General features: G+C 36.1%; 1 protein-coding gene across 1 annotated transcript; it reads left to right on the top strand.

Moving 5' to 3' along the window:
• Positions 1 to 2,979: 2,979 nt before the first annotated feature.
• LOC145584958 (uncharacterized) lies at positions 2,980 to 11,384 on the top strand. The gene is made up of 3 exons (XM_081641740.1): positions 2,980 to 3,474; positions 5,320 to 5,557; positions 11,062 to 11,384. Exons 1-3 carry the CDS (start codon positions 3,139 to 3,141, stop codon positions 11,193 to 11,195), a joined length of 708 nt encoding a protein of 235 aa, XP_081497866.1. The 5' UTR covers positions 2,980 to 3,138; the 3' UTR covers positions 11,196 to 11,384.
• The last annotated feature ends 8,633 nt before the right edge of the window (positions 11,385 to 20,017 follow it).

Here is a 20,017-nt window from a genome sequence, read left to right as displayed (position 1 = left end):
TACGTATCCGTTAGGAATCAGGCTGAACGTAGTTCTAGCCGAACCTCGCATAAGTATGTGTATACATCAAAGAGGTCTTTTAAGGGTTGTAACATGGTTAGGCTAAAGGTTGAAGAATAAGGGATAAAGGATAAAGGCCCTAGATAATCCCCCAAGGTGTGCAACCTTGCTTTTGAATCTTTGTATTTGTATGCTTGAGGTTTCTCACTTTCGAACTCTCTTTTGTTTATTTTTTTTTCTCTCTTCTTTGGACCCTAGATAATCTTTGTATTTTTGCTTCTAACCTAAAAGAGATTAAACCTGCCCTAAATAGGCCTCTACTTTATTCTTCTCATATTCATGTGCGCTTTCTGACTAACATATAATCAATATACTAATCCTAGATTTGTTTAATCTATGTTGGTTGAATATTAATGCACAAATAAATCTATTATTAGCGATCACTTGAATTAAAATCACATTAGCCTAAATTAAATTATTAATTATCTTATTAAGTGTGATTTCAAGTACAAATTCCCTTTAAACTTGCAAGAGAGGGCATGATCAAGCAATAACAATAATATATCAAGCAACATAATAATATTGATACAACAAATCATCATCGTCATAACAACCTCATCAAAGCATAATAATATTAGCAAGATCCTAGGCATGATACTAACGAGATTAATAACAAATCCTAGCATGTCACTAAATAATAAAAATCAAAGCTTTACCCTAACATGATACTAGAAAACAATAAATAACATCCTAACATGATACTAGGAATTAATATAATCTAAGCATGCTTTTTAAAGATATATAACAATAAAATTACTTACTTTCCTGCCTCGTATCTCTTTCTATCAAAATAATACACACGTTAGTAACTTCAATGAAAATATTAAAAAGCAAATCTAATCAAAAAATTAAAATAAGGTTTGGGACCAAACCCTTAGAAATTATCAACCTTTCACGTTTAGGGCAAAGGCAACTTCGAGCTTGGCTAGGTGTGTTTAAGTCTCGTGAAGGACGAATGGTGTATGGTGTTTTTGAAAAGGCAAGGTTTAGAAAGAGGGAGAAAAAATAAACTTCTAGCTTTTAGAGAGAGAGAGATGGTGATTATTGGTAAATTAAAACGGAGAAAATCGTTCCTATTTATAGAGAAAAACGACTGAAAACGATTAGAAAAGAGTTAGAATTCAAATCGGTTTAATATTCCTTTTGACGCGGCGAGATAAAAAGTATTGCGGATCGAAAGGACCATCGTCGCGCGATAAAAACAGTTTTTTTGCGGATTTTGTTTTTATCATACCTTTTGATCAAGTTGAAATAAGTCATATAATATGTCGTTGGAAAGCTCTTGAAGTACACTTTCCAACCCAATTAGAATCAGATAACATCTTTTGTAGAATAAAAGATATGGCCGAAAAAGTGTAAGAGTGTCAGTTTTAGATAGAATTTCGTATTTATTTCATATGTTTTTCGTTATAGCTCAGAATTGATATTATAATATATCATTGGAAAGATAATTTCAAGAGATATCTAACCATTTAAGATTTGGATAAAAATTATGAGGCACGAAAATAATATTGGACTGTCTTTGAACGTCTTTCATTTCAAATAGAATTAGGACTTTCAAAAAGAGGAGTTTTATTCAATTTTAAATTCTTTAATCTTATCTTTTCAAAAAGGATAATTAAGATATTTTAGAAACTTATAGAAGTTTCTGATTAATCCTAATTAGTTTAGGAATATAATTAATATTAATGGACCCTCCACATGATCATTGGGTCGCACATAAAACTCGTTTAGACCCAATTTAGTATTTTGACCATAACTTCCTCGTTATAACTCAGAATTGGGCTTATAATATATCGTTGAAAAGGTCTTTTCAAACCCCATACAACTACACAATTATTAGACCCTGATTATGGACTATACTAAACTGGATTGAACGTTTTTCATAAATAGGATACGAAATGAATGATTTTTAAAAACATAATGAATTATTTTTATTAAAATATTTTAGAAAACAGAAGAATTCACGAGACTCTTCAACATTTCACCTTACTCGATATCAATGACGTGAACAGTACTCATCACTAGGTTTGGTTTTTTGGGGAGACACAATTTGGTGTTTACACCTACAGGTTCTGGGTCCAAAATATTATTACCCGGAATCGGAACCTGTTGAAACAGATTCCCAATTTTATTACTCGGAACCGGAATTTGATCTACAGTTTCCAGGTTTGGACGTTTTCAAATAGGTTTAGGTTTCAGGTCAGGGTACCCTGAATTTTTGCTCACCCTAGTTAGTATATTTTAGACAAACACATGAATGCATTGGTTCTTTATACCTCTAATACATTAGACAAATATATATATGCAAATGCATTAAAACATAACAACCTTTTCATAACCCATGTCTTATCACTTTACCAATAGGCTTAACTTTCTAATTAATATGGAATAATGAAAGATTTAGGGCTAATTTAGCACCTACTATTGCCATTACATACTCCTATTGGTAACATCACATGGAAACAATCACATTAGTTAGTATAATAATAACAATTAAGGAAATTGAGAAAGGAAGAATAATAATATACCTTGAGCAGTTGAGCAAAATGTAACAATTTTTTTAGATAACAAATTTGTCTTACCAAATCAAAGGATGAGATCACCTTAATTAAAGTGATTAAAGAGAAGGCTAGTGATATTTTTGTAACTTAGGGTGGTTGAGGGATCAAAAGTACTCATACAAAAAATGAGGGATTAAAAATGCATAAATAAAATAGTAAAAATAGTTTGAGGACTATATTTGTGCTTTACTCGGAGTAAAGTGGATTAGCAGTAAAGTGATACAGTATTGTAGAATCAGGGGGCAATAATATCCCAGATAGAAGTATATACGAGCAGCACCCACGTGTTACCATAATATTCCACAACGTGCTCACACTTTTCCATTCAATTCCAAAAATACAATCCACGAAGTTGCTTGTCATCTACAGTTCTTCGTTAACTTCCCAGTCTCAATCAATCTTTAATTATTGCATAAATAAATAAACAATTAATCTTCTCATTCTCATTCAATCAATAACCTTCGATTCAACCAACCCCAGATTTCTTCATTATCAGTTGAAGTAAGGAGCAACAATGGTGAACACAGAAGAAGCTGAAACAACGACTATTAATGGCGACCAAAAACAACAACATGAACAAGAAGAAGAAGAATTCAGCAGTAACAACAACAAACATGAAAAATCCCATTTCAAAGGTGAAGGTTCAAAGAGTTTATACGACGCCGTTTCATCTCTTCTCTTCCCGATCATCTTCCCTGATCCTCATTCTTCTTCGTCTCTCTATTACCGCATCAAAGATTCTTTTAGAGAGAATCTTCCGCATCTTCAAGAAGCTTCTAAAGATACTGGATTGAATATTCTTCGCTGGGCTCGTAATGGGAGCTCTTTTCGTTTGCTCCTCGTTCTATCTGTAAGTCTGCCGCCTTATTTGATGAATAATTGTAATTAATTCATGAATTTCGGTTATTTATTAGGGTTCTATATTGTTTAATTAATTCATTTTAAGATGTTTTTAATTATTGATGCTACTGATATTTATAGCACTTTTCATGTATTGAAATTATTGCTTTGCATTTTTTTTGTGGATATTGTGGAATCCGATGCATGTGACAATTTAATTGATTTATGCTTCGTTTTTGTAATTGTTTTACAGTTCCTATAGTTTGATTAGTACTCCGTAATAATTAACGTGTATATAGGATATGGAATTGTGTTAGGAGTTGGGTGAATGATGATAATTGGATAATTAAAAAACACGGTGTGGCGAGTCCACGAACCAGTGTTGGTTGAGTAGCCTTGCATAGTGCACTGTTCTTATGGCCTTGGTGTGGTCGCGCCTTTTATGGCTATGGGGACTAGGAAAGAAGGCTTTGGACATTCATGAATTGGTAGGGAGGAAAAGAAAAGAAAGGAAAGGAAAAATATGACTTCCTTGTTTGGTTAAAAAAAATTAAACAGAATTTGATAGGAAACGAAGGGAAATGGAAGGAAAGCTCCCTTCACAAAATCTTCCATATCCTTTCCTCCCAAAATTGGAGGAATTTGAGAGTAAAGAAAGAAATTAAATCTATCAAGCTTATAATTAGTTTTTCCTTTCCTTCCCTTTCCTTCCTTTACTAATGTCATACCAAACAATAAATTCCTCTCTTTTCTCTTCCTTTACTAATATCAAACCAAATATTAGATGATATAATTTCTTTCCTTTCTCTTCTCTTCCTTTCTTTTCTCTTCCCTTCCTTTTTCTTTCTTTCCTTTACTAATATTGAACCAAACAAACTTGCTATATGTCTATGGGGATTAGGGAAGAAGGCTTTGGACATTCATGAATATCTATGAGTCCTGTTTTTTTTTTAGAAATCTTTCAGTTCATTTTAATCTTCACAAAACAGCAGAATACTTGTGTGTATCTATTACGCTATGTTTGGATAGAGAGAAATGGAGGGAAAGAAAGAGAAGAGAAATGGAGAGATGCATCCTCCCTTGTTTGGATATCTAATGTAAGGAGGGAAGGTGAGGGAATTGGAGGGATCCATTTTCCTTCCACTTTTAATAAACCAAATCCCTCCATTGTTGGAGAGATTTGGAAGGAAAATGAAAGGTCTCCTTCTCCCTCCCCCACCTTCCTTTCCCTTCCCTCTGTTTCTTTCCCCTCCCTTTCCCTTCACTATTGTTATCCAAACATAGTGTTTATATTTGTTTGTTTATGGTCTGTTGGTCCAAGATGCTTAAAAATGATTGATAATCCATCCAAAATTGGCTAGCATAATGACGATAAATTTTGTTTAGGAGGTTGTGTTATAAATGGTCACTAATTGATGTACTTCTATATCAGTTCAGTAAATTTTTTTTTTTTTCATGTTTCTATCTTTGTGGAGTTTGAACATTGCTTTTGCTTATGATTTTTTTCGAGGGAAAAAGAGTATTAGTTGTCTTCTAGCCATTTGATGTTCTGCAAGCCTGAAAACCTTTTTCTCGAAGTGGTTCTTTGCTTTCCCTTAATGAAAGTTCATTTCTCCCTAGTAATATCTCTTAAAGCATCTTATCTTTATCTTAATTTTAAATTCAGGGTTATTCTTCGAAAATTGTAATTATGAGCCAGAAATTTGAACACATGTAATATAACCTTTAAAAACTGGTGAAGTCATGTTTTATCACCATATGAGACAAATAAACAAATTTGGTATTTGATGTTTTTTGTTGATTGTTAATTTTGATTACTTAGCTTGTGAATGATGAGTTGTCTCTTCTCTTGCAGGTTGGGACAATTACACTTCTAACCTTGACAGGGGTGCTAGTTTTTTTGCTCTTTTTGGCAGCAGCAACTGTCAATGCGATCATCCTATCACTTTTCATGTCATTGGCTGCAGCTGGTGGCTTCTTGGCTATTTTCTTTGCATGCCTAGCAGGAATCTACATTGGGGCTTTGGCAATTGCTTTTTTTGTCATTTCCTCTGTGACAATAGCAGCAGTAATAACTGCTGTCATCGTTACAGGTAAGCTTTATGAAATTTCTCTTCCTTTAACCTGCTTCTCTGGTGCTATGTACTGAGGTGCTTCATGTTCCAAGCCTATAAATATCTTATAGACCACTTTTCTGATGGTCAGGGCACAGACTCCAGCCTCATTTCTTTACCTATAATTGTTATATTACCTCCGTTTCATATTATTTGCAACTTATGTCAAAAAAATGGATGATACACATTATTTGCAACAAATGTTTTTCTTTCCATTTGAGGTTGTCATTACTCTCTATATATCTCCTCATCACGTGCAGCCATATTTTCTCTAACCATTTTACACTCGGAAACAAATTTTGCCTAGAAATCCATGTGGTTCTCTAAAGTTGCAAATAATATGAAATGGAGGTAGAATTTGTTTGTTAACTTGTACTATTATGAACTTTTGTAAAATTGTAATTCATTTTGGGGAGAGGAGGCATTATTCCAGTAATTTCAACCCTGCATGAGGGTAAAGATTTGGGATGTATAACCTGAGGAGTAAGTTTTAGGCCTGAGCCTTTTTCCCCGCTCTATGCCCCCCTCCCCCCTTCTCTCTTTAGTATTGTTAACCTTCAGGCCCCTCTTTTTCTTTTTTTTTTTTATTTATTTTTATTTATTTATTTATTTTGAATTTATTTATATTTTAGAGCTGAGAAACAATTGCTGGATTTACTTCACCTTGCTTACAATCTGTCAAGTGCATCAGTTCTTGTTTTGTAGATTTGCATTAAATTTTCCAAATGAGTATGATATACTGCAGATTGTCATTCCGATATTTGTTTTTTTTTTTTTGCTTTTCTTTGTGAACAATTGAGCTGATTTATATTCATGACCTACCTGAAAGAAGTGACCTTCAATTAATCCACGTCTAATCTTGTGCAACTATGATACATAATCTTTCCAGATGCCATGTAGAAGAACTTTCTTATATCTGTAGTTATTAAACATATATAATTATAACTAATGTGGGTTATGATTTGGTCATATTACTCTTATAGATTCTTCATAGAATTTGAGGCATACCCTCCCTGCAAGCACCCCCCAGACTATGTTATTTCCTCTGATTTTATTGATTATGTTTACTTTCTAGGTACATACTTCATAATGTTAATAAGATTTTTCATTTTACCTTTAATTTCTCTTTCCAAGTCAAAGTCTGTGACTCTATGGAACACTCCGATGTTTCTCAAGTTAATCAGTTGTTAGTGAGCTTTTCAACAATTGTCGTTATACCATTGTCCATCTCCAATAATTAAGTTGTTAGTGAGATTTGACTTATCTCTCGAGATTTAGATTGTTGGGCCCTTGATCCAGAAGTTTCACCAAGGAAATATTTACATGTTAGGAATGGACACGAGTCTTTCTGCCTTTTCTGCCACACCATTCCATCGATGTGTTATATAGAATCTTAGGACATGTGAATTGCCACCTTTTCTCTAAAAACTTAAAGAACTTATCTCATTGTACACTTCTTTTAAGATGACCATATCTGCCCATAATCTTCGACTTGAACTCTATAAATTTAATTTGTGTTGCACATCTTTTATTTCAAAAAATTGGCTTAATTGAATTTAGGAAAATCATCAATGATGTGGGTTGAAACTCGAAAGTAATTTGTAGAAAAGTTTATAAAAGCTATTGAAATTTTGAAGAAAAAAAATTTATTGAGAGAAAAGAAAAGGTGGTGGAGCAACTTGAAAACTTAAATGAATTTTGAAGATAAAGTGTTGAATTAAGGATCTTAGTGACAAAAAAGTAAGTGTGGAGCAAGAGAAATAATAAGGGAAGCTTTGTGATGCTTAAAGGAATTTTTGCTGAGATTCCTGTAGGAATGATTAAAGATTTTAAGTGAGTTTGAAATAGAAATAGTGAAGTGAATGAACAATTAATTATGACCAATGCTCGAAGACAGCAAATATGATGACACGAGTTGTGATAAAAGAGTTATTTTTGTAGAAAATGTAACAGGAGATTGTGTTAAAAGTATTCATGAAGGCAAATAAATGAAAGAAGTGTAAGTGAGTTTGAAAATAAGAATAGTGAGCTAGAATAATAATAAATCTAAGGTTGTTGGAGAGGGTATTAAACAGGATTTTAAATATTGTAACCTGGTGTGTATACTAAAAAAGTTTATTAGAGAGAGCTTAAGAGGAGTATAAATATGCATATCAGTGTGATTAATTTGGGTTGTTTGGAGGAATAAAAATAAGTTAGATTATACTTCTTCCACTTTATTTTACTTGGAACTTTGCAAGAGTATCACGTTTGCCAATGCACAATTTAAATAACTAATATCTTTGGTTGTAGTTTGTTAAAAATTGTAAAATTTAAATTTTAATAAAATTAAAAATAAAGGTGAATCAAACAAGATCCTACCTGACTATATTTACTGTGTAAATCACAGTATGCTATAAGGAGAGTTTGAATAGGGCCAAAATTTTAATGTAGCAAGTTTAATGGTGTGGAGGAAGTATTAGTGAATGGATTAGAGAATGGAATAAAGCAGAGCTTCTTGGTTCAACTATTTAGTTGAAATAAGTAATCATACTTTTTTAGAATAATCAAGCATTATTTAATCAATGAAGATGGTGTAAAGTGATTTTAAAAGTTGCTCACTAACTAGCTGGATATGAATCTAAATCATCTCATGGAATATCAACTTTGGCTTTAGAAAGAGCATTGATATTGAAATATTTTGCCTAAAGGAAAACCTTAGTAACATTAGCATTTCTGAATAGTTACACCTAGTGAGGAATAATCTAGAGGAGTATATTGTCCATATCTAGACCAACATTAATTAAACTGTTTTCGTTTTTATTAAAGGAGTGTTACAATTATAAAAGAAAGGAGGTGTTAGGGATCCAGTGCTTTTTGTGTTCGATGAGGTTCAGCTCAGGCGCATCTTAAAGCGCATTGAGGCATACCCTGGAGACGCACAACAATTTTTTCTTTTAAATTATGTTATTATATGCACCTCACTTTTTTAGTTATAAAAAGCGCACCTTAGGCGCGCCTAGGCGCAAGACACAGTGAGGCTCAAGAGTTGGCGCGTTAGCTCTTTGAGGCTCAAAGACCTACAAAAGGCGCATGCCTTTGCGCTTTTTTCTAGGCTGCTTCTTGCGCCTTTGTGCCTTATCTTGCGCTTTATGTTTTAAAGCATTAATAACTATTGTGTAAGTTTGTTATTCTTAAGATATACCATGAGACTTTGTTATGGGCAGGTTTTCTTCAATTCTACTGGAGAGAGAAATCCCATATCCTATAATGCGATTTGAAGAACCCTTGTTATTGATCACATGGACCTTTCACCTTCTCTCATAATTTCATTTATACACTTATTTAATAGAAATTATTATTATTTTTTCTATATGAATACAGTGCGCCTCCCATATGAAAGGCGCGCGTCTTCGCCTTGTGCCTAGGCTCCAAAGACTTTTTGTGCCTTGGTGCGACTTGCGCCCTTTAAAACTAAGGCCTCACTACAACGAGGTGCATTGAAGCGCAGTGAGGGGTGCCTTAGGCACAGGGAAGTGCGTTGGTGCACCTTTATCTTTTTTATACATTTTAGGAATTTTTGTAATATATCACTTGTCGTTTTACAATATTTTAATTTTAACAAATAATGAATCAAATAAAGCCTTAATCACATAAGTGGAGTTACATGAACCAAATTTGATTATTCCGTGTAGTCATCGACATAAATCTTACTCTTCCATCTCTTACGGTCCAATGCTTCATCCTCTTGCAAATCTATATACTTCATATCTTTCTTAACTTTTTCCAACCAAGTCATTTTCGGTCTCTCTCTCCCTCGTTTAACCCCTCAATGGTCCCACTCTTCGAACCGGTGCACCCTCGGGTCTCCGTCTTACATGCCCAAACCAACGCAGCCGATTTTCCCTTAGTTTATCTGTAATGCCTGCCACACCTAGTTTCTTGCAAATAACCTCATTTATAATTCTATCGGTGTTCCCACACATCCACCTTAATATGCGCGTTTCCGTAACCTCCATCTTTTTTAATGTGCTCCTTCTTGAAAGCCCAAATTCTATAGGTACCATAGAGCAGCACTAGCCTTATGGCAGTCCTATAGAATTTTCCCTTCAACTGTAAGGGAATGCTTCGGTCACGTAACACTCCTGTGGCCGCTCTCCATTTAAGCCACCAAGACTTAATGTGGGCCACACATCTTGATCAATGTCACCGTTCTTCTGGATTATCGACCCAAGATACTTAAAACATTCACTCATGGTCAAATCCTTTCCATCTGAACTCACCACTTCATTACTTGTCCTCCTCTGAGTACCAAAGCGACATACCAAATATTCAGTCTTACTCCGACTTAGCTTAAACCTTCTAGATTCCAACCTTTGCCTCCATTGCTCCAACTTGGCATTAACTCCATCTTTAGTTTCATCCACCAAAACGATACCATCTGCAAACAACATACACCATGGAACCTCATCTTGAAATATTTTGATTTTAACAAGTGAGCTTAATTTCTGATATAGTGGGTGGTATGGATGTAAGTTCTCTTTCTGTGACTTGGAAATTGTAAGTTTATGCTCTGTTGAGAGTCTTGAGACAGTGATTATATTAGATATCAGACAAGCAGTCTAGCAGTTGCCTCAGCCCAGGGTTCATGTGTTTTCAGGATCTTAATGAGATGGTGCAGGATTTGTAATAATTAGGTATTCTCTTCTGTCATGTAAGTTGTCTTCTTTTTGTGGAGACTCAATTAGAGACACGCAAGTGTATTTCAGTGAGATTTTTCATGAGAAATTTTGGAGCTGAAGAAGTAAATGGAGAAACCAGAAAGGTTTCGAAAAAAGGCTGAAGAGAGAAGATGTGGGAAAGAAATTAAGAGATTGTCGTCAGATGTTTTTAGAGGTAGTCTGGAAATTAGATGCACATCCTATTCAATCTATCATAGCTAAGATTTGTCATCTTAGAATCGACTCTCTGCTGGCTGTTCATAACCAGTATTTAAAATTTAGTTCTTAGTTAATTTTAGTAGCCATTGCTAGAACTAGTGATTGGCATTTATTATAAAATCCTTTGAGCTGTCTGAAATATGAAATATATTTAGCTCATCAAACACTGGAGTTGGATTAACTTTTGTTGGTTGTGTTTCTTGTTTAGTTTTGCATCACTATTGGATTGAGGTTAAATTGTCTTCTTGTTTCCCTAGTCCTTTATAGTCAACTTTTCTGTTTGTAGTAGTTGTTTAGACCTTTGGTTCAATGAGCGATTGAGTGTACTGCTTCTGGCATTCAATTTATGAAATTTACCCATTGATATCCAGTTTCTTCTGTCTACTGAAGCAAGACCAATTTTCCTTCTCTCGCCATTGATTGGCATGAAGTCGTTCCTGTAATTTAACTTCTTTTTTCAGACTGCATTTGACCTCCTTTCTTTAGTACATCTGCATCATATAGATGAGTTGGCTGTTGAATACTTGAATTTTTCTGCTGATCTTATTATGTTATGTCTGACAGGATGGATTGGATTCTTTTGGACTCTCTGGCTGCTAATCAAGAAAGGTGCCTGCTTAGCAAAGCACTCGGTGACTGTTACTGGGTCAGCACTTGCAGCGTATACTTCAGGTCGACGCCATCACCATCATGATTAATATCAACTTATCAACCATATAAATGAAGTGAACCTATTTCTGGAGTCTGTGCAGAGTGAGAATAAGTCTTATTTGTTTGTTGCATAGCTATCTGCGACTGGTAAATATTGCTAAGCACAATTTTTATGGTAGATGTTTGTATACTTTGGGCTTGGCTATGTAGTTTCCCTTGGATTGTTTTGACACTGATCAAGCTCTATGCTATGTAATATGCCTGTATAATGCTTGTTAATCATAGAATATGTTCGTCCTCAAAAATCAAATGCTATAAAATATAAAGCATTGTAATTCATTGTATAATCATCCAAGTATTATCCTCTAAAAGATATCACAGTATGGCTTGACATTACCAATTATCCATACACATTAGCTAAATTTAAGTAGTGTTACAAATTGCAAATCTAATCAAACGTCATTGCTGATTGAAAATTTAAAATAATGGTATATTTACAAATTTAATTAAAATCATTACTATATAACTACCTCCGATTCAGTTTACTCGTAATAAAGGGGGAAATTGCAGAACTCAAGGCAAAACTTCTTAAGTGTAGTTAATGAAAATAAGGGCATACACTTGGGTATTAATCAAACCAAAAAAAAAAAAAAAAAAAAAAAAAAAAAAAAAAAAAAAAAACCAACCAGTTAAACTGAAATTAAACTAAATAACCAACCACCACTAGCACCACCCAGCACACTGAAACTACCAACCACCAACACGGAAACCACCTAGCATAACTAACACAATTGACCAACACCGAAGCCACCAACCCGACGACCCGAAATCACCAACCGACCAACACCAAAACCACCATCCCATCGAACCCGACGATCTGAAACTACCATCCCATCAAACACCAACCGACAAAAATCGAAACCACCATCCCATCGAACTTGGCGATCTGAAACGACGAGCCGACCAAGACCAAAACCACCAACCCAGCACACCGACACAACCAACCCACCGAAGCCCTCGATCTAAAACCCACCGATTTGAAACCCCGAGGCCGCCGATCTGCAACCCGCCGATTTGAAATCGCGAGGCCGCTGATCTGAAACCACGAGGAAGGAGGAGAGAGAAAACTCGTTCTCTTCATTATTTACCGATGAACCCCGCCGCTCTTAACACCACGAAGCCACCATGAAAATGGGTTGGAGGAGGAAAGAGAAGTTAAAGGGGATAAGGGTTTAATTATTTAAGCTTAGGGTTTAATCTAATGAAATAAGATTTGTAGTTTAATTAGGTTGTTTAAAATAAAAGTAAGGGTATTTTGGTCAAATTCCACCCAAAAACTTACTAAAAGAGGTAAGAAAAAAAAAATGTTGCAAGTAATGTGAACCATCCGTTTTAGGAAATTATTGCAAGTAAATTGGACCGGAGGTAGTATTTAATTTCTCTTTTTTTTTTTAATAGAAAGATCGATTTATGGATAAAAAGTCATGCAACACCGAGGTTTATGTCGATTACTACCAGGAAATTATTCCTACCTTTTAAAAAGTTTGAGATAAATCTTATAAATAGTATTTGAACAAATTTGATGGAGATTGATTACGTTAATAATCTCGTATATATTCTATTATACTACGTATATATTTTGTGTGAAATTAGTACATATTGTATTCTCATATTTAAGTTGTACCATCACCTATATATATGTATTAATGAGAAAGTTTCGAGTAGAATTACATCTCTTACATGGTATCAGATTTAGCCTAGGGTTTTCTTTTCTCTCTTTCTTTCAAAAACCCTAATCGATCCTTGGCCTTCCCGTAGCCTACTGCACAACTCCCAGCCACCAGTCTCCTTCATCCCTCAATGGCCGGTGACAATGCTACCCCTCCTCCTCCTCCCTCTAATACCTTCCACCTTGCTTATGTCGTATTAAACATCAAGAATCTCATGAGCAAAACCCTAGACCAAGAGGAAGGGCCATACGCGACGTGGGTTGAACTCTGTGACATTCAAGCCCGTGCGCTCAATGTTGTTGAGCATATTGATGCTTTCGCTTCTCGACCTTCGGATCGGATATTTATGATGTGACATGGAAGAGGTTAGAGGCGATTGTGAAGCAATGGGTCTATGGAACTACCTCCAAAGACTTTGTTCATACCATCACGAAATCGGGTGCCATGACTCTTGAATTATGGATCTAACTTGAGGAAGTGTTTCATGATAATAAGCACACTAGGGCAGTTTATTTGGAGGAGAAATTCAACAACACTCGACTTGAGAATTTTGCTTATATGGCGGAGTGTTGCAAAGAAATTAAGCTCCTTGTCGATCAACTAAGTAACGTTGACAACTTGATTTCCAAGAGGAAGATGGTCCTTCAACTGATTTCGGGTCTCACTAAGGGTGAGTACGACACAGTGGCTGCGTCAATTTCCCAAACCGACCCAACACCGAGTTTTAGTAAAGCATGTTCAATGTTCTTGTTGGAGGAAACCAAAAGAAATAAATAAAGGGAACATGAGCAGCATGATCTCATTGCTCACCAAACGCAGGTCGCCGCCACAACACCGGCAATAGTAGACCGACCAACAGCGCAATCGTGGCCGTGGAAAGGGGGTGTAATCTTAACTCACAGCAATAGCAGTAGCCCACTGGCCCACCTTATACAGCCCAACAGCATGCCCCTTTATGGGGTGCCCATCCCGCTGGGTCACAACACCAAGGGCAGTGGGCTTCCCCCCTTGCCCTTACCCCACTGACCCAATGCAACAGATTAGGGGGTAGCTACAGCAGTCAGTGTTGGGCCCACGTCCAACACATAACCAAGCCTACTATGCTAGCCTACCTTAAATCGTTATAGTCCTCTTATGTCGCCCATTAAATCCAGTCATGCTTACAGATCCATGGGTCTTCAAAATCCCGACAACGGATGGTACATGGACATGGGGGTGACCTCTCATATGACTAGCAATTTAGGTAATTTCTCTTGATTGTTTTAATTTGAGCATTCCTCAAATTATTTTAGTTGGTGATGGAAAACACATTCCAATTCATGGCCTATCGGAACACTATTACACCTACCCCCAACACTCCCTTCCACCTCAAAAACGTCCTCTATGTTCCTAGTATTATTAAGAACTTAATTTTTGTTAGAAAATTCTGTATTGATAATAATGTTTCCGTTGAGTTTGATCCTCTCGGTTATTTTGTAAAGGGCCTTCATTCAGGGACAATTCTAGTGAGGTGCAATAGTGTGGGGAGACCTCTACTTGCTCTCTACAAATTCCGCTTCAAACACTCATCTCTCTCTTGCTGCAATATCTCATTCAGTTTGGCATCATAGGATTGGACACCCTGGCACACTAGTTTTTTTATTTATTTTTTATAGGAAGAACAATTTTAGCAATCGTAAGAAGAGAATTAATTCTCAATTTTGCTACTCTTGTCCTTTAGGAAAACATGTACGACTCCTTTTTAAGTCGTCTTCTGCTATAACGTTCTCCCCTTTTGATATAAGGAACATTTGTCAAAATTAAGCAAACCCTTAGCCCATCTTCTCAAAATAAGTCAACCTTTTGATTAATTCAAAATAAGTTAACCTTTACTACCCCTTAACTTTTGCTGAGTTTTCTTACTGACGACCTGCTATTAGATTATCAATTTTTTTTTTCTCTTCCTTTTTAATAACCTTCCACCTTTTTTATTTTTATGAAAAAAAACCCACCTCCATCACCATGGCAGGCAAAACACTTCAGCTACCTCCATCACCGTTGCCCAGCCAACACCTATCTTATTCAACAAACAAGGCTTCAAAAACCAAACTTTCCATTCCACCATGAAAATAAACCAGATAATTAACACTACACCCCATTATAATTACATTAATTAATCTCCCATTAATCCCATAAAATCATATATCTAACTATAATCCCCACTAATATCTCCTTAATCATTCAATTATTCTCTCCACCAAATACGTAAATCACTACCTTCAATAGAAAACTTAAAGAATTTTGACAAAATCATGACGGAGAATAACGACTAGGCGAGTCAGATTCGGGTTCCATTGTCCAAGGTTGTTGAGGGCTATGCGAGGCAATGGTTTCAGGTGGTGATTTTGGTGGTGGGAGGAAATGGTGGTTTCGAGGGTGAGCATAGGAGGGAATGATGGGGGAAGGGGGCTAAAGGGGAAGCGGTAAGGTGGGTCGCTGGTGGCCGGTGGGTAGGAGTGGAAGGGGGCAGCGACAGGGGAGGGTGTGGCTGGGGAAGGAGGAGGAGGAGAGAGGGTAATTTTTTTTTTTGGTTGAAATGAAAAAACAAAATTTAAAGTTTATTTAATAATAAATTAATTAACATGGACCAACTATATTATGACATGTGGCATAATTTACCTAGACAACCGGTCACCTCGTACTCCAATAAGTTTTGACTCATTTTAAGAAAATATCCTATAAAAGTCTACTTATTTTAAGTTAATCAAAAGCTTGACTTATTTTGAGAAAACCAATTAAAGGTCGGCTTATTCTTGACAAATTTTCCTTGATATTATTCATTTGGATTTATGGACTTTGCCTATTACCAGCAAATTGGATCATTAATATTACTTGGTGTTGCTTGATGATTTTATCTCATTTTATTTAGGTTTCCTCTTTAGTTAAAGTCTCAAGATTTGACATCTTCATTCAATTTTGAGCATTTGTTAAAACTTAATTCGAAAGGGGTGTTAAAACCTTTCAATGCGATAATGGTCAGGAATTTGACAATTCTCCATTTCATAAATTTTGTGCGGATAATGGTCTGGTCTTTTGCTTCTCTTGCCTAAACACTTCTTCCCAAAATGGTAAAGCATAAAGAATTATACGCGCAATTAACAATATGTCTCGTACTATTCTTTTTACATGTAACTCTTCCGGCTTCTTTTTGGGTTTATTTCATTCACATGGTAGCTTTTATTCTCAATATTTTACCATCTAAAGCTATACATAATCAAACATCGACCATAATTCTATATCGTAGGTGTAGACGTCAATTGAAATGTGCCTACTTATGAATGTTGTGAATATGCTTGGCAATCGTAGAAAGTGGGATTTGACATTACTCGATAATGGACAAAAAGTTGGGAGCCGCCAACAAGTGTTTAAAGGAACTTCAATACCGTTCACGGATCATTAAAGAAAAACACGAAATGGGACAAAACCAAAGGCAACAACGATTTGATCTGTGAAGGTTACACCTCATTCATAATCTATGAGATTACTATTTCCATATGGTTACGAACCATGAATGAATGATTGGGGATAATTGATGGGAATGGTGTCCTTCGAACAAGTGTTTATTCCGGTAGAGGGTTTGGAATTATTAGAAGGCTAATTATTCAGTGAGGTCAAGTGATCGGAATGCCTAGTTGGAGGTCGCTTCCGATCAGTAATATTAATGTATAACTGATATTACATCTTAATCTTGACTGAACCCTTCGGGTCACACCCAAGAAAACTAACGATCCGTCACGACGAATTAATTCGAAAGGAATTAATGAGTCGCTCGAGTATTATGAACAAAGACGTCGGATTCCGAGCTTAGAGCGTCGAAGCCGAGCGTCTATCGTCAAGACGATTCTAGAAATTGACGAGACGTAAAATAATCAAACGACACGACATATTAGGCTAACACGCATTGTAGCAAGCAAGCCACAAGCACCAATCAGCTAGCAAGGGCTTGCGTGCTTGCAAGGACAGCTGCGAGGTGCTAGCAAGGCATGCTGGCCATCCCGCATCAGCAGCCAAGCAGCGCATACTAGCCTCATGGGCTTTCGGTGCGTGCTGACAGGCCGAGGCAAAGCATCGCACGGCAGCCGCATGGGCTTGCGGTGCGTGCTGGCTGGCTGAGGCAAAGCATCGCACGGCAGCCACATGGGCTTGCGGTGCGTGCTGGCTGGCTGAGGCCCAGCAGCGCACAAAGCAGCCTCGTGGGCTTGCGGTGCGTGCTGCCAGGCGAAGCCGAGCAGCGCACTAGCAGCCCGCGTAGCTTGCGTGTGGCTGCGAGGCCCAACCAAGTCAAGGAGGGCTTTGACCGGTTTTCCTTGGTGACCAAGGAGGTTGACCGACCATGCCTTCTTATGATTGGTGGGTTTGGTGACTTGGGGAACAAGGAGGCCATGTGGTCCTCCTTATGGTCCTCACCTAACCACTCCCATGTGTGTGCCAAGTGTAGTTTGATTATTTGTCTAGCTATTTAATTTAATTTAGAATTAAATTAATTGCTTAATTTTTCTCACACTATCATTTCTCCCACATGGAAAAATGATTGGAATTTTTGGGAGCCTTTGCCTATAAATACCAACCTTAGGAGTTGGGATTATACACTTGAGTTGAACTCAATAAGGCATCTCCCATAAGGTGAGAAAACCTTTAAGTTCATAAAAACTCGAGTAGTTTATTTTTGGTCTAGTTCGACTAAACTCTGAGTAAGGGCCAGACGGGTCGTTATTGCGGGTGGATTTCCGTTGAAGGTCTTCGCACTTGGGGGACTCGTAGCTTTCGAAGTAAGAGCTCATACAGGGAGCGAAGCACGCGCTAAGGGTAATATTGTCTTTCTCCTTATCTTGTTAATTATGCTTATTAGTTATATTAACTGTGAGCAGGTCTTGGGGTCAGGTTTTGTTTCCAAGGAAACTCGGACTTTTCGAAACCCAACAGCGGTATCGGAGCCTTGCTCATTTATTTTTGTAACCAATATTTTCAAGGTGTTTAAAATGGCTTTAATTTCTGGCTGTGGTTGCTAATTAGATTAGTAGCTCGATTTTATTAATTTTAATCTCGTTTTAATTAGAATTTTGGCTCCCGAACCCAGATTTTCACTCAAGATTAGTAAATTTTGGATGGAATAAATGTTCTGAAAACATTCTGATCCTTTTAGGGATGTGAAAAAGCCAAATTCTGCCCAAAAATGCCTGTTTTGAGGGATTTTTCGTTTTGATGAAAAATTTTAAATCTTTTAAACCTTGAATCTTAATGGCATATTAATTGTGATTATGTGTTTGGTTCTTTCCTTTAAGCTTATGCAATTTTAGACCACTTTTGAGCATGATTACTATGTAGTAATTGGTGCTTAATGGTTGGCTCAATTTTTCACATAATTGCAAATAAATTGCTTTAAGTGTGAAAAGTTTGTGTTTTGAGGCTCTTAAGTACTAAAGATCTAACCTTTAATTATTTAGTTGGTTGGAACTTTATGTTACAAAATTCCATGATTTTTTTATAAAAATTCTGGATTTAATCATCTATTAAGTTGATTAAAGTCATAAAGTTTCAAACTTGTGATTGAAATTTAATTAATCTTCATATTGGAAGATTTGATTTTTCAAAGATTCACAAGTTAAAGTTGGAATTTTTCATTGAATATTTATATTCATTATTCCAACTCCCTTAAAATTTTGTCAAATCTCTTGATTAATTTATGTTGGTTAAATTAATAGTGAGAATAACCCTTGAAGTTGACAAAATTTTATTTAAAGAATAGTTCTTGGAATTAATTCAGTTTGTGCACTTAAATGAATTTTATTTAGTTGGACTTGTTTTAATTTTCATTTTGTTTGCTCAAAATATTAATTCTAAAACTAATTTAGAATTGATTAGAAACGTCACACAAAAAATCGGAAATTTTTCCGAGGCACGAGCACGCGAAACGAGGCACAATAGCCACGTGCATACCTTCAGCCAGCCGGGCTGCTTGCGCAACCCACATGTGGCTGCCGAAGGTAGCTTGCTGATGCCTCGTGTGCGCGGTGCTCGAGCTATGTGTGTGCGGGGCAGCAGCTTGATGCACGCAGGCAGGTGCGAGGGCTGTGCAGGCTGAGGTTGCTAGCCAGCACGAGCCCAGCTTAACAGCAAGGCCAGTGTGAGCAGCAGCTTCGCACCATGCCGAGGCCGTTGCCTAGCAAACCAAGCCTTGGTGCTAGGCATATGATCATGAGTGGGCTATGTAATTTTGTGTTTTATTGCCGATTTAATTATTTTATTTATGTTTATTTAATTTAATTAATTTTTGGAGGCTAGGCCTCGGTTTTGAGCGGCACTTGCAAATTTTAATTTGGCAAAATTTTGGGTTTACTGGCTTAATTAATCAGATTAATTAAGTTTGATGCGGAATTTAGTAGGGAGCTTCATTATTTATTTGAGCTATTTTAATTGCGCTTAATCACATAATCGGTTTAACAACTTTGACTAGTTTTAATTAGGCGCGTTAATCGGATTAACCACCTAAGTTAGTTACTAGTTTACGCGTGTTGATGCATTGTCACTTGTAGTGGGGCCCGACTAGGATAGAAAATACGAACAGTGTTTCTTCATGTATTTTTGTAAATCTAAATACGGTCTGCGAACTGTTGCATATTTTTGTACCTTAATATTTAGATTAGTCCTAATCATAGATATTACTATACTAGTAGTTGCATAATTTTGGTTATGTCTTGAAGACGGAGTTTCTTGGAAGATGAAGCCATGAAGTTGCAAGAGAAGACCCTTGAAGACTTAAGGGGTCATGCTAGTTGCCAAATGCATCTTTTACTTATGCTTTCGATATATATAATATATATATATATATATATATATATATATATATATATATATATATATATATATATATATATATATATTTATGTTTAAATTATATATGAATGATATGTTAGATGCATGTTTTAGCTTTTCAAATGTTGCGATGATTAATTTAGTTCACTTAAACCAACTAACATAGAAACCCTAGGTCCCTAAAATATTGAGTCAAATTTGCCATTCCAAAATAACACTTACCGAACTATTGAGATTAGTGATGGGCTACGCCAAAGCGAGGCATCACAAATTTCCTAGGAACGTAA

The sequence above is a fragment of the Chenopodium album genome, chromosome 16 (genome assembly GCF_948465745.1).
Source record: "Chenopodium album chromosome 16, dcCheAlbu1.1, whole genome shotgun sequence".
In the NCBI taxonomy this organism is placed as follows: Eukaryota; Viridiplantae; Streptophyta; class Magnoliopsida; order Caryophyllales; family Amaranthaceae; genus Chenopodium; species Chenopodium album.
Note: the sequence above shows the minus strand (reverse complement) of the source record. Positions and strands in the feature narration are given on the sequence as shown.

Excerpts from the sequence above, each read along its gene's own strand:
- LOC145584958 (XM_081641740.1), top strand. The coding sequence starts at position 3,139 with ATGGTGAACACAGAAGAAGCTGAAACAACGACTATTAATGGCGACCAA. Across the intron at positions 3,475-5,319 it reads GTTTGCTCCTCGTTCTATCT|GTTGGGACAATTACACTTCT; the intron begins GTAAGTCTGCCG and ends CTTCTCTTGCAG. Across the intron at positions 5,558-11,061 it reads AACTGCTGTCATCGTTACAG|GATGGATTGGATTCTTTTGG; the intron begins GTAAGCTTTATG and ends TATGTCTGACAG.